Here is a 14,018-nt window from a genome sequence, read left to right as displayed (position 1 = left end):
TGTGGTCGATATCAATACCTGACACTTATATTGATAGAAATAGCAAGTACCGATGAAATTATCTAGATGAAATAGATACCTGAATAGCAGCCTTATTAAAAAGGAAAAAAAATAGAAAGTAGATTGAAGGTCCTTGTCAAAGAAGACTATCTAGAAGCACTAAGAAAGAAACCATGTATAGGGACAAAGGACAAACTAATTCATCCTTGGCAGACTACTTGTCAAGCACTTCACCACTAGATACAACAACAATGTTTTCAGATAAATTTTATAGTTTTAGTCCCATAATTATCACAATGATTTAAGAATAGAATATTGAAGTTTAATGCTGAAGATATTATGCAAACAACTGATCATTAATAATACTGAGACTGATCTTGCCATGATAAGTCTTTTGTCTCCAAAAACTGTACAAAATTTTCCCTTCTGAGTAAAAACAGGTGTCCAAAACCAATACTGAACACACACACACCACACCACACCACCCCCCCCAACCCCTCTTTTTCTAGGATTACAACCTTGATAATTTAGTGTTCAATTAAGTATTCCTCTACATTGCCTTAGATTGCATATAAAAATTAAGCTCATTAAAGTTAAACATGAAAACTTTCATGAACTTAGTTATATGTTTTTTAGCTAAATCCACACTTAGTTGAACCTTCTCAAACTTATGCAACCATTTCATCAACTATCTTTGCACATAGTAGAAATAGAAAAGGTGAAATGAAGCAAACTTAAAGAAAAGAGAACATATTTTGCTACGAGTAACGGTTTTTTTGTGGCTCTAAACTGAACTATATCTTACAATTTTGGTAACATATTAATAAGTCGATGTTCTTTACATCAACTAGTTCAAAACTGTTGGTTATACCTACTGTTTTACTCACTATATACGATATTTACAATAGTGTATACTACGACCGAAAAGCAGGTTGCAACTACGGGAAGCAAATACTATCCTTGCATAGACAGGAAAGCCGATCCCACGTTCCATTACGAGGCCTTATCAGACCTAAGAAAGTTGTGAATCTCCAACTGAGTCATCTCTTTGCCAGAGGCTGGGTCAAACTTGCATCTAATAAAGCTGCATAACAAGTTGATCACATATCAATAATTTGACCAAGCTAATCAGACTAAGAGAAGTATAATGTATGTAACCGTGTGCGAGAGATATTCCAGCCAATGAGGGGAAAAGTTGAAAAAGTCACTCACACGTCCAAAACTATACATAGTAGAATTATGTGTATGGATTCACAAGTAATTGTGTGAGCGAGAGAAACTCCATCAAATAAAGGGAAAAGTTAAGAAGTCAATTACACGATCAAAAATCTAACACCGGAAAATCCACAGTAATAGTTGAAGAAGTAGACACTGATGAGTAAGGAAGACCATATTACTTCCTAAATCAATCCCTTATCTTTAGCTCAACCAGTGGTTATATTTGCAGCCCTCCTTTTGTTCAGTTTTTTGGTATTGTAAGTCTATGTGAATGAATTGAATATATCTTTCTTTTCCCAAAAACATAAGGATGATGAACCATCATATTTGCCTTTTTCACTAACTATTTATATAGCAGGCTCTGAGGAGCTCATGCTATTCCCAGACCGAGTCACTAATTGAACTACCATTTTCTACGTATCATCAGTCTAAACTGTTTTCTCCACAAGCACTGCTAACAGTACAATGCATATATATGTCAATAAACAGGCAGGTTAAGTTAAACTCTGTGAGACATTGCACAATATTCTGTCAATTTCATCCGTTAAAACAAGGAAAGCATAATAAAGACAATGCAAGGTCTGTGCTAAACTCCCTCGGTCCTCCAACATGGACGTTTTACTAGAACTTAGAAGTATAGGTATTTATATGCAAGAAAGATAAAGTAATAAGTATTGTGAAATTCTCTTAACACTGGGCCTACCTTCCATCCAAGCCAAGAATTATCAATGTATTCTTTTCGTGACCAAATGTGACAATATACTCGGAGTCACCAGGCAACCGGAATTGTGCCACTGACCATTCTGAGCTAAAATATTTTGGAAGCACTCCTGCCAAAAAAGAAAACCAAATTCAGAGCCTGAGAGAAGTAAAACAGAAGAGCGCTATAGCTACTTTCAAGCGTCACTATTTGGGTCAACTTGTGCCAGCTGGTAAGTTAATATACATGTGAAGAGAGAAAGGTAGACTGGTGAGAAGCTCAATTAAGAAAAGAAAATAAAGAAGTTCTTGAATCAAAGCTTCATGTTAAGCATTTTCAAGCCCATTCCATTGAGGAAAAAAATACAGGATACTATGAGTATGCAAATGAATCACAATGCATAGGCGATCCCAAGTCCAATAAAAGAGGACTGCAGTATGTTGACCGTCCACGTAAAAATAGTTGACTTACGAAAAAAATTAGTTGATTGAAGCATGTGGATCACCAAAGGCAGAGAGAAAACCATTCTCCATTATAAACAACCCTATTACATTAAGTTAATCACCACTCATGATTCTCCAATATAAGTTACAAATAATACTACTGTACAACAATTTCTGCGCGACTCAAATAAGCCAAAATATGTCAGGAAAAAAAATTGTGTAAATGGATCCTTCATTAATTAGTCTTCAGATGCATGAGAATTAATCTGTTTAATTATATATCTGGCTGCTTAAATAAGTTATGAGTAATACTACTTATTAGAAAATGCTACAATTTAACAAGTATTAGGCTATTAGCACCACCTTGTGGCTAGAATTATTTATCTGTGGCTGCAATAATTAGACCAAGAAGGCAAAGACATTGTGCAGGAGGGCTTCAGGGGTATGTAAGATGTCCGTCCAGGACAGGAAAGTATGGTTTTTATACTTGTGATATCTCAATTCTTATAAGAAGTGTGCAAGAGTGATGCAGAACTCAGCGGAATGCTTGAAAATTAGAAAATAACTTGCATGCTGTTAGGACATAATTCCATCAGAGATATTCGGCCAAATGGGAATGTTAATGCAACGAGTGAGCTAGCATTCATAATGATCAAAATACGAATCTAATCTAGAAAGGACTCCAAATTGAGAGCCTTCGAGTGAAAAGATGAGATGCAAGAGAGGAAGAAAAAGAGCAAATTTAAGTGCCATATCCTTTGTTTAGTTATATATTAAAAAAACTCGTCTATATTCGGCAGAAAGGAAGAAACAAATTTCTTCTACTTCATAATTGCACAGCAGGAAGAAAATCATGAGTTTGCTTCCCCCCAACCGCTCTTTATCCTTTCTTGAACCATATCTAACATATGCCTCCAAGCTATGAAAAAAACTCTCTATGAACCGGTAAAGGGTCACAAAGGTTTGCTGTCTCCAAAGCTTGGGTTTCAGAGGCGACGATTTAAGTTCTATGGGTTCGACCTTTAAATTATTTAGTATTGAACCCAGTGTATTCAACCTTTCAGACCTAATATTTGCTGCAATTTTAGTGAATTTTTACACATAAATTTATGCTCCGCATTGAAAGTACTGAGTTCAGATGAACCCGGTGTCCGAGTGCCATATTCGCTACTGCTTGGGTTGATGGCCCCATAAAGATGTTAAGAGGACAAAAAGGGTTGATGTCATCAGATACAAGCTTAGATATTAAATGACATCACAACTATGGCTGTTTAAAAGCAAGGGGCGATTTAGATAAGTATTTAGTTAACTATGATTGTATAGTAGAAACATTTTTTAAGCGTGGGATGGCCAAGTGCCTGATGTGGGATCAGATTTTAGTTTAAGCTGTCTAGTTCTTAGGCCAGTTCATCGAGATGAAGTGTGATAAAGGAGAGTCAAGTTGCCGTGTGTGCTAACCAATCTGGAGCATTTGTCTGCAGAAAACAAGCCTAACACGGTTAACTATCATAGGATAATTGCATGTTATAAGTTGCCATAATCTCTTCTATAAACTCATAGTCCAGGACATCCACCCCTGATGCTGAACAAGAGTCAGAAGGCATCCAAATCAAAGGTCAAATAACTTAGTGTTCTTGGTGGAATTCCGCTTGCATATTTTCAAACAAGGAAACGGAAAAAGAAAAAAAAAACAAGAGAGAAATCAGAAAACTACAAATGTGTTCAGAAGGGAACCATACCTTTGATGAAGGAGAATGGTGAACTTGATGCCGCCAGAGTAAGACGGGAATTACGAGGAGTATTTGTCTTATCCTGATTCCCAAGATGCTTGATCCTAAAAAGATGAACAGTGCCTTTGTCACTAGAGACTGCTAGCCACTCAGCAGTCGGAGAGAATGAAACACTGTGAATTTCTGCTCTATCAGCACCTCTACGCACCTGGATCATGTATCACATGTGATTTACCAAAACTAGATATCTCAAAAATGTTGTTTAATTGGTACAAGGGAAAGTTAAAAGAATCAATCTAGCTTGTAGGTTATGTGTATGGATAAAGTAGACCTATTAGCAGGGGCGGATTTAGGGGGGCACAAGGGGGTTCACCACAACCCCCTTCGCTGAAAAATTACACTGTATATATAAGCCAAAATCTGTTTTTTACCTCTATATATTAAGTTTTGAGCCCCCTTAACACAATCCAAAAGTGTAGTTTCGTGGTCAAGGGGATTCAAAATCTACATAAGGTCATGGGTTCACTTCCCACTAGCTACAAAAAAAAAAAAAAATTGAACCCCCTTCGTGGAGATCCTGCCTCCGCCACTGCCTATTAGCAGGCAAAGTAGAAAAAGCAAACCATCAAAATGTTACAATCTTATACAATCTATATCTGAAATGTCTACCACTACACCATGGATAACAATAATAAAATTGAAGCTTGTAATTATGGGAGAATATGAAAAACAGAAAGAAGATAATAGGAATTGGCATTTGGCAAAATTTAACAACATTACGTTTTTTAACTCTAATTCCACTTCCAGTTACAAAAAATTACAATCTGTCATAAACTAAGGCAGAGACGAGCAAGGAGAGCACACTGAGTACCAACTACATGCTAAGCTTTCTGAGTCATGGATCACGGGGAAAACGGAGTAAAGACTCGATAGGTAAACTTGAGACATTAGAAAATGGTTTACAGCGACAGTTTACTTGACAGTATCAATGAAAACCAAGGAATTTCAACCAACAACGCCACTAATCTATCCATGTTCAGCATAAGCAAATACAATGAAAAATCAAAGCATTGTTATTTTGATCAACGAGAGTTATAAAATGAAGATAAAAGAAACAGATATGCTGGATACATGAAGTACATTACAAGGTCAGTTTCGCAGTCCAGAAATTAATCATAAATTGGTGAAAGATAAAAAGACAAAAATGCTGCTATTACTTACAATAGGTTTGTAATAAATGAAAATGCAATGCCTGGACTGAACTAAACAGCATTCAAAATCTTACCTCCTGCAATAACGTACCATCCTGTGTGCTGAAAATCCGGATAAGAGTACCCTTGATACTTGCTGTTGCCAGCACATGCCCCTCATGACTAAGTGCAAAAGATGCAGTCTTAGAATCATGCGCAAAAATAAACTTAGTCCTTTTTGAAGTGAAATGCTCAACACGAACTTCACCATTTCGTAATCCAGGGCACACCAGCACAGGTGATCCAGCCGCTTGTGAAATCTCACAGAGTCCCTTTGTGTTTACAATTGTCTCAATCTGGTGGACGAGCTTCATGTCAGCAAAATTATATATAAATATCTTCTGCTCAAGTATAACTACGATGCAGTCACGTCGAAGCCGGACACTACGCACAGCCGACCGGAAACAGAGTTCGCCCAAGCAGCGGCTCCGATGATCATCCCAAATTATGGCCTTGTTTCGAGGATATTGTGGATTATCTCCACTTCCAACAAAGACAAGTATGTTGCTGCAGAAGAGCATCTCAATAATTTCAATACCACCTCCATTGTCAAAGTACCGTTGAAACATCTTTCTGAAAGGGTCACAGCTATAGACTGTAATGCCACGATCAGTGCCAATGGCAAAACAGCTACTGTTTTGATTGAACGAAACACGGTATAGAGTCGAGATTGACTGATTGATCAAACCATGATTAGGACAGTTTTGGATAAGGGGACTCTGCTCAGGCTCATTATCTACCTGCTCAACAGCATCTTGTTGCTGCGGCTGAAGCTGTTGTTTGTGTTGTTCTTGTAGTTGCTCTAAGTAAGGTTGAAGCATTGGTGAGTTAAACTTTGAATTAGTGGTTGGGTGCTGAAATGGCGGGGGAAGAGGGGAAACAGTGGCCATGGACAGGGATTAGAAAGAGGTTTTAGAAGGTTATCAAGCTTAAGTTCAAAGCTAAACGGATAATGTTTTCTATCAGATAGTCACCACCACATTCACGGTCATCAATCTGCATCAGAAAGACATAACTTAAAACTAGCTGTATTGATATTAAACTGATAAGCACTGATGCTACACTTGATCTTAGCCAAAAGGCCGAGGAAGGTATAAAACTAGCAGTATAGATATACAAGCAGTGTTAATAAAACGTCAAAAGGAAAAAACAAATTCTTCAAAGGAAAATGCTACAAGAATTTTTTTTTTTTTAAATAAAAAAAAAAAGAAAGTGTTTTCACTACAATACGCTAAACACCCTCAAGTGGTTCTTCCTACTGGTCGCTACACACTGTTCTTCCTAATTACTTCCATTATACTAACAATATAGTGACTTCTATGGGAGGAAAAACAAATGAAGAAAGAAATTATCCTGGTTAATTATGAATAGACACTTACCCTATTGTACTGGTCAACTAGTAATTGACACATGAAAGAATTTCATTCTAGTTCCATCAAGTAACGAAACTACACTCAGTTGTTTAAAGTCAGTGAATCAACCATCAAGTAATGGACAACAGAGGGGGATTCAGGATTTGATTTGAACTTTATGGGTTCGAGATTAATCATTTGAACTTATACAGGGTCAGATTCAAAGCTACAAGGTCCATTCTACATCCGCCCTAACGGACAACACTCAGTAGCTTAAATTACAAAACTGATTCACTTATAGAACTAGAATCCATGAAAGTGATATCAAGAACATGAATTACATATAGAAAAATTTCCCTTAAAGATTCAAATCATTCTCTTTTTTTTTCTTCATTTTTTTTTCTTTTTTTGATTTCTCACCCAAGTTATGGTACTCGCACAGGGCCCTGACTAATCCAAATTCGCGCCTGGATTTTTCCATATTCAGGCTCAAGCCTAAGACATCTTATTAAGGGTGGAGGGATCCGATCCACTACAACTCTTGATGGTTTTTTAGTTTCCCGACCGGTGTCGGGTAAATCATTCAGTTCTACTTCTACCAAATAATACTTAAGATGTTGGTTAGAAAAGACAAAAAATCCAGTAGCACAAGTGAATATTGCAGGGCCTTTTTCCTTCTTTATTCTTTTCTCAACCTCTGTAATTTGCACTCCCTGAACCGTACAATACTACAATCCCAGCCTCAAAAACAGAACTAAAAAAAAGTGCACAAATACATTAATACAATTAAAAAAACAGTTGATCATAGACGATTTTATGATAATAAACTCATTAAGCTTCAAAAATCACTTTTTTAATCATTACACAAGAATAAAACTGAACTAAGTTGTTAAATAATGAAATTTTAAAAAAAGAAATCATGAATTCTCAGAAATCCTACTGGCTATTAATGAACATAATCAAAGGAAAAAAAGGAAGATAATTAGCTAGGGTTAATTACTGATATCTAATTTTAAAAAGACATTGATATGAACAAAAATAATAAGCAGGAATATTAATGCAACAGTTAATATCTATAATACTTACATTAATTAAAGGAGAATTGCAACGTACGTAATGAGCAGGAGGATGGAAAAAGGATATTAAAATAGGGCTGGGACCTGTGGGGTTTTGTAGGAAAGAGAGAAATATCAGTTTGTATTTGGAGTAGGAAACTGTTTACTCTTTTAGAAGAATATTTGGATTAGGAGTCTTCCCACTGATATTTAGTGAAAAAGGGTCAAATTTGTCTTTTTATTATTTAAATTAAGCAACTTTATCCTGAATTACAAAATAGTCTTATACAACAACAACAATCTTAGGACACGTTTGGCCATAGTTTTTGCCTATATTTTGACAAAATCTCAAATCTCAAATCCCAAAAAATTTATAGTTGATTTTGGGCCGAATCCCTACTAATACACTTCTTTTTCCAAAATAAATTTGAGAAATATGTTTTGAAAACGTATGTCCAAACACATTTTCATCTTCAAACCAAACTTTGTCCCAATTAGATTTTTCAAAACAAATTTGGGAATCTATGGCCAAACGCTAGCTTAGTGTAATCTCACAAAGTGAAGTCTTGAAATGTGGAGTGTACGCAGACCTTACTCCTACCTTATGTGGGTAAAGAGATTGTTTTCATATACTCCCGGCTCAAGGTAAAAATAAAAAAGAAACAGATACAACATATAGTAACAACTGCACATAAGATGATTAAATTCGAATATTTTTTCTCGAATAATTTTGACCCATAGAATTCACTCATTTTAAGATGGAGCTCAATTAATGATAAAGACTCCGTTAACATCAAGTGTATGACCAAAAGTGAACAATGGCAAATTTGAGTAAGTTTGAGTGTTATGGAGGTAAATTCTATTAAATCAGGATTATATCTGCTATTCTATTCGAATTCGATAGAAATTAAATTTGAGTTTGAGCAGTTGAGTTTTTTGAATTTATTTTAAACTTTTTCCCAATCTATAAAAGTTTCTGCATATAAATTTCTAGTGTTAATTATAGCTAATTTTTAGTATGTTTATATCTTTAATTTCGAATTTATATTTATTTTGAGGTAAAAAGTAGGTGTAGATAAATAATTTTTTCGCTGAAAGATGCTTATATTTTGGAGATATTGTTATAGCCTGTAAATCATTGTTGTATTAAGAGGGAAAAGGACCACAAACGTGAATTTACAACTTGCAAGACACGTTAATATTTGTTAAGGAATAGTATAAGCTTTGATGCTTGACTTGGCCATAGCGCAAATAAAATATCTAATTTTTAGTGTTCATCATATATACACTTATTTGCACGAATGCAATGTCTGAAATAATTTTCATAACTAAAGATTGTGGTTAGATGCATAATTATTTATTTATTCTTGATTAGAGGTCGAGAGTTTGATCTCCGGGATGAAAAAAGTTCCTGGGAGGGACTATTTTCTCATTTAATATGTTTTATACGGTGCAATTCCTAATTAGTTAAGTTTCAAAATAGATATTGGCCACTAAGTGCTCGTTTGGTTATCCTATGTTTGGCTGGGTAAAATTGTGGTATAACTAATTTTGGAATTTGTTATCCCAAGATTGAAATGTTAATTTTATCCTTACGGGAGAGTAGTTTATAACAATTCTAGGATAATTAATCCCTGGATAATTAAACTTAGGTTAATTTATTTCCCAACCAAACAAACCCTAAGTGAGAAACCAGAAAAAGAAAAAACTTCCGTAATTTTCTTTTATCTCAGTTAATTCCACTTTCTTTCTTACATCAAGGTTTTTTTTTCTTCTAAACTTAGCAAGTGTACTCCCGAAGCCTGTTGATTAAGGCTTTGATAATTAAAAAGGGCAGTTCGGGGAAGAGCCGGACTACAAGGGTCTGTCGATAATTATTTATTTGAAATCCTAGTTTTAATTATTATGAAGTGTTTGATGTTTATACCTTCGCTCTTACCTCATAATTTTAAGTTGTATTAACTAAAAGTATAATTTACAGCAATTGACCATCTTGCCTTCTCTATGCCTTTCAACAATTTTTCAATTGATATCTTTAATATTTACCTCCTTTTGCCTTTGCTATGACCCTTCGGAGACGGAGACAGCCAGCGAGAAATTCAAAAATAGTCAGATTTACAACTGGTCGTTCAAAAATAATTCAATTTCAAAAGTAATCGAAATTTAGCTACTTTTCATGTAAAGATAAATCTGAGCGAAAATACTATTCAAAACCCGGAAAATACGCCAGTATATTATGCTGGAGTTCCAGCATATTGAACTCCAGCATATTATACTAGAGTTCCAACATAAGTACACTAGAACTCCACAATAATATACTGGAGTTCCAGCAAGTATATCTGTCCAGCATAATATGCTGGAGTTCCAGCAAGTATATATGTCCAGCATAATATACTGGAGTTTGGAGCACCAATGCTCCAGTCTCCAGTATATTATACTGTAGCCAGCAAAGTATACCGGTCCAGCATAATATGCTGGAGTTAATACACAAGTGCACCGAACTCCAGTATATTATGCTGGACCGGTCTCTGTTGCAGCAAAATAGTGGCTATTTTTCATTGACTTGGTAAATGCTGACTATTTTTGAACGACCAATCCGAAAACTGACTATACCGTGCTATTTTTACATAATTGTTGGTACTTTCTTATTAACTCTAATCATATGGTTAATGGCAAAATTTAATTTGGGCTTTCAAGAAGCAGGCTTGAGATACTGCATTGGGCTTTTTTCAATTTTAATTCATATCAGAAACTATTTATATTTGGTAACCGAAGAATATAAATTTGTATATTTTTTGTATATAACATACAGAATGTATATATACAAAAAATATATATTTTTGGCTATTATTTTGAAAGTGACTATATAACATCATTTTCCCCGCTACGTTGGGCATCCGTTCAAAATGAGTTTAAGACTTTAAGTCCATATGACCTAAATGGATCAAACATGGCCCACATAGTAATAGTCCGAGCTAGCCATTTTTTATTTCTATAATTTAAAAATAATCAATGTCATAGAATGTCAAATTAATGCCATGATAATAATATTGAAGTTCTACTTGTGTATTTTGGAACTTCATGATAGTCGCTATTTTTCAATTACAAAAACTAAAAGTGTCTATTTATGAATTTTATCCCACTGCAATTTGAATTATGGTGAAGTACATAAATAGTCCTCAAAGTGGATGGTCTTGATTTTTTTGTCCCCGATTACCCATAAATAGTACTTCATGTTTAACAGGTATTTTTCAGCTTGCCCTATGGACAATACTTTTAATCTTTACCTTAAAATTCTACTTATGGAACAAGCGAGAGTCAAAAGTTAAATATAACCCAAAAAGTATCATATTTCTGCTTTAAGTTATGGTCACCCAAACTCAATTCGATTAATCAAAAATCTAAATTGTTCCTACACTCAAAATAAAAAGGGAAACTACCAGCTATGTCCATTTATAAGTAGCTCATTATAAAAAATTGATCAATTCATAAAATATTACTAATATTGGCCAAATATTACTAATATTGACCAATTAGCTATTTTTAACAAGAAAAGGTCAAAATTTTGCTTTTGTTTTAGTGGGTGTTATTAGAATAGATTGGGTACATCTTAAGGAGTTTGAATCTCAGTTTTGGAACGATTTGGTGAAGTTTTGAGGTGGTTTGAATTGAAAATTCAAAGTAAAAACTGAACATGAAAAAAATGATATGTGTATCACACTGTATTATGTATTACATATGTATCATATGTATATCAATTGTGTATCACATGTATATCCATGTGTACCTGTGTATGAGATACATGCGTGATACATGTTTGATACATGTATCGCAGAAGAATTTTTTGAACTCAATTTAATTATGAATTTTGATACAAAACCAATCCAAATCACCTCCAATCTTCCTCAAAATTTGTATATTGACTTATCTGTTGGGGTTTTTATGTATTTAATTAATATATTAACTACTTAAAAGAGGGTGAATGGGAAATGGAGGGAAATAAAATTTTTGAGTGAAATTTTAAGTTTCACCCCTTGGCAAATGGACATTGTCCCATATTGGAAGAGGAAGAGGTTTTTTTGGGTATATAAGTAATTTCTCTTCTTCTAGCTCTTAAAGAGTTGGGAAGAAGGCAAGCCTCGCGTCGTCGTCGTCGTTGTCGCTCGCTCGGCTCGGCTTCGTATTCGGATTCGGTCAAATGATCGATTGATTGATTAACTTTTTGTATCAAATAAATTTGTTAATAGTAAAAGATTAACAGAAATGTTATTAAATATTTGTTTTAACAGAATATTAATATTAAAATAAATATTAATATTAAATCCTCCAATCCGTTTTTTCTGTTTTGGTAACAGAAAATTAACTACCCTCTTCAATTTCCCCTCTTTATTATTGAGCAAATAGCCATTTATGTAATGGCATTTATGTTGTGGCTGTTTTGCAGAACAACCATTTTGAAGAGTTGCACCTCTTCAGATTTCAGCCCAACTTTGGCTATAAATACAAGATTATTCTGCTCAGAATTTCCATATGATCTTCTGAGTTTCTCCTCCTCCTTCTGCATACTTTTAGCATCAAACAAAGCAATAGTAAGTGTGATTTGCTACCGAACTTTGTGTTCGCTGAAACACTGGGGTTTGAAGTACCACTACACCAATGTGTAATTCGTTCTATCCTGAGAGGAAATAATCCATAATCTTGGGTACTAGGAGGGGATTAAATTCCTTAAGGAAACGCTGTGAATTCAGTGGGCTCGAATTGGTTTTCTATTATTTCGTTTACTTTTCTGTTTATATATTATTCTGTTTTGTTTTTCTAGAATTATTTTACAAATACAATTTACTAACAAGCTTAAGAAATTTAACTATTTTCTGTATTTGTACTCACAGTTTCTGGAGAGCAAAACCTTTGTGGTTTTGTACTCTATTGGAGATTAAAATCTACGTGATTTTAACGTTTGTGTCATTATTTTAGAGAAATGACTAATGATAACGGAAACCAAGCTGTTCTGATGGTGACTGCCAATGCCTCAACGAGCCGAATAACACCGGCAGTATTGGCACCGGCGGAGAAACCCGAAAAAAATTTCGAGATTGATTTCAAGTGGTGGCAGCAAAAGATGTTCTTCTATTTGACTACTATAAGTCTCCAGAAGTTCATCAAGGAAGATGTTCTTGTGTTGTCCGATGAAACTCCAGAAACTGAACGCTTTCTCGTGATTGAGGCGTGGAAGCATTTAGATTTTTTGTGCAAGAATTATATTCTAAGCGGGTTGGAGGATGCTTTGTATAACGTCTACAGTGGCGTGAAAACGTCAAAGGAACTGTGGACTGCGCTTGAAAAGAAATACAAAACCAAAGATGACGGGTTGAAAAAGTTTGTTGCTGCAAAGTTTTTGGACTACAAAATGGTAGATAGCAAGTCTGTTATTACCCAAGTCCAAGAATTACAAGTGATTATTCACGATCTCCTTGCTGAAGGTATAAATCAAATTAATATTGATGTTGAAAGTAGCAATCTTAGTATTTTTACTAACAGAAATTTCATTGAAGGTCTTGTCATCAATGAAGCATTCCTAGTAGCAGCGATGATTGAGAAGTTGCCTCATTTATGGAAGGACTTCAAAAACTACTTGAAACACAAACGCAAGGAGATGTCCCTTGAAGATCTCATTATTCGGTTGAGAATCGAAGAGAACAATAAAGCTGTTGAAAAGAGAGGCCGTGGAAACTCAACAATAATGAGAGCAAATATTGTTGAAGAGAACAAAAAGAGGAAGAAGGCTTCTGGACCGAAATACAACCCAAGCAAGAAGTGGATAAGTGGAAACTGCTACAACTGTTGAAAAACCAGACACAAATCTATGGAGTGTCGTGCTCCGAAAAAAGACAAGAAGAATGGTCAAGCAAACATGGTTGAAAAACATGATGATGTTGATGACTTATGTGCCATGCTTTCCGAATGCAACTTGGTGGGCAATCCTAAAGAGTGGTGGATAGATTCTGGAGCCACTCGCCATGTTTGTGTTGTTAAAGAAGCTTTTGCTACTTATGCTCCTGTTGGACCCGATGAGACGATTTCTATGGGAAATGCTGCAAAGGCCAAGATTGAAGGATGTGGGAAGATATTTCTCAAAATGACTTCCGACAAAGTGGTGACTTTGAACAACGTCCTTCATGTTCCCGAGATTAGAAAGAATTTAGTCTCTACTGGACTTCTTGTTAAGAATAGTTTTAAATGTGTTTTTGTTTCCGATAAGGTTGTAATAAG

At 35.0% G+C, this 14,018-nt stretch overlaps 1 protein-coding gene and 1 pseudogene across 3 annotated transcripts; both read right to left on the bottom strand.

The window, feature by feature from the left end:
* Window positions 1-734: 734 nt before the first annotated feature.
* Window positions 735-7,904, bottom strand: LOC104229657 (autophagy-related protein 18a-like). 3 transcript variants are annotated; one of them, XM_009782335.2, is made up of 5 exons: window positions 7,780-7,904; window positions 5,377-6,337; window positions 4,101-4,299; window positions 1,922-2,048; window positions 735-1,084 (listed from the first exon to the last, which is right to left on the bottom strand). In XM_009782335.2, the coding sequence occupies exons 2-5, from the start codon at window positions 6,229-6,231 to the stop codon at window positions 994-996; spliced, it is 1,272 nt and encodes a 423-aa protein (XP_009780637.1). In that variant the 5' UTR covers window positions 6,232-6,337; window positions 7,780-7,904; the 3' UTR covers window positions 735-993. The 3 variants fall into 3 exon arrangements, with proteins under 3 accessions (XP_009780637.1, XP_009780638.1, XP_070021566.1); XM_009782336.2 differs by having other exon boundaries at window positions 7,807-7,904; XM_070165465.1 differs by lacking the exon at window positions 7,780-7,904 and adding an exon at window positions 7,114-7,584.
* On the bottom strand, window positions 6,256-6,436 carry LOC138884492 (U2 spliceosomal RNA; annotated as a pseudogene).
* Window positions 7,905-14,018: the final 6,114 nt, after the last annotated feature.

This window comes from Nicotiana sylvestris, chromosome 12, assembly GCF_000393655.2.
Source record: "Nicotiana sylvestris chromosome 12, ASM39365v2, whole genome shotgun sequence".
NCBI lineage: Eukaryota > Viridiplantae > Streptophyta > Magnoliopsida > Solanales > Solanaceae > Nicotiana > Nicotiana sylvestris.
Note: the sequence above shows the minus strand (reverse complement) of the source record. Positions and strands in the feature narration are given on the sequence as shown.

Bases quoted from the DNA above. Each gene is read 5' to 3' on its own strand.
- LOC104229657 (XM_009782335.2), bottom strand. From the start codon at position 6,231: ATGGCCACTGTTTCCCCTCTTCCCCCGCCATTTCAGCACCCAACCACT. The intron at 4,300-5,376 runs GTAAGATTTTGA...TACATGATCCAG, and splicing joins ATGGTACGTTATTGCAGGAG to GTGCGTAGAGGTGCTGATAG. The intron at 2,049-4,100 runs GTATGGTTCCCT...CTTTTTTGGCAG, and splicing joins ACCATTCTCCTTCATCAAAG to GAGTGCTTCCAAAATATTTT.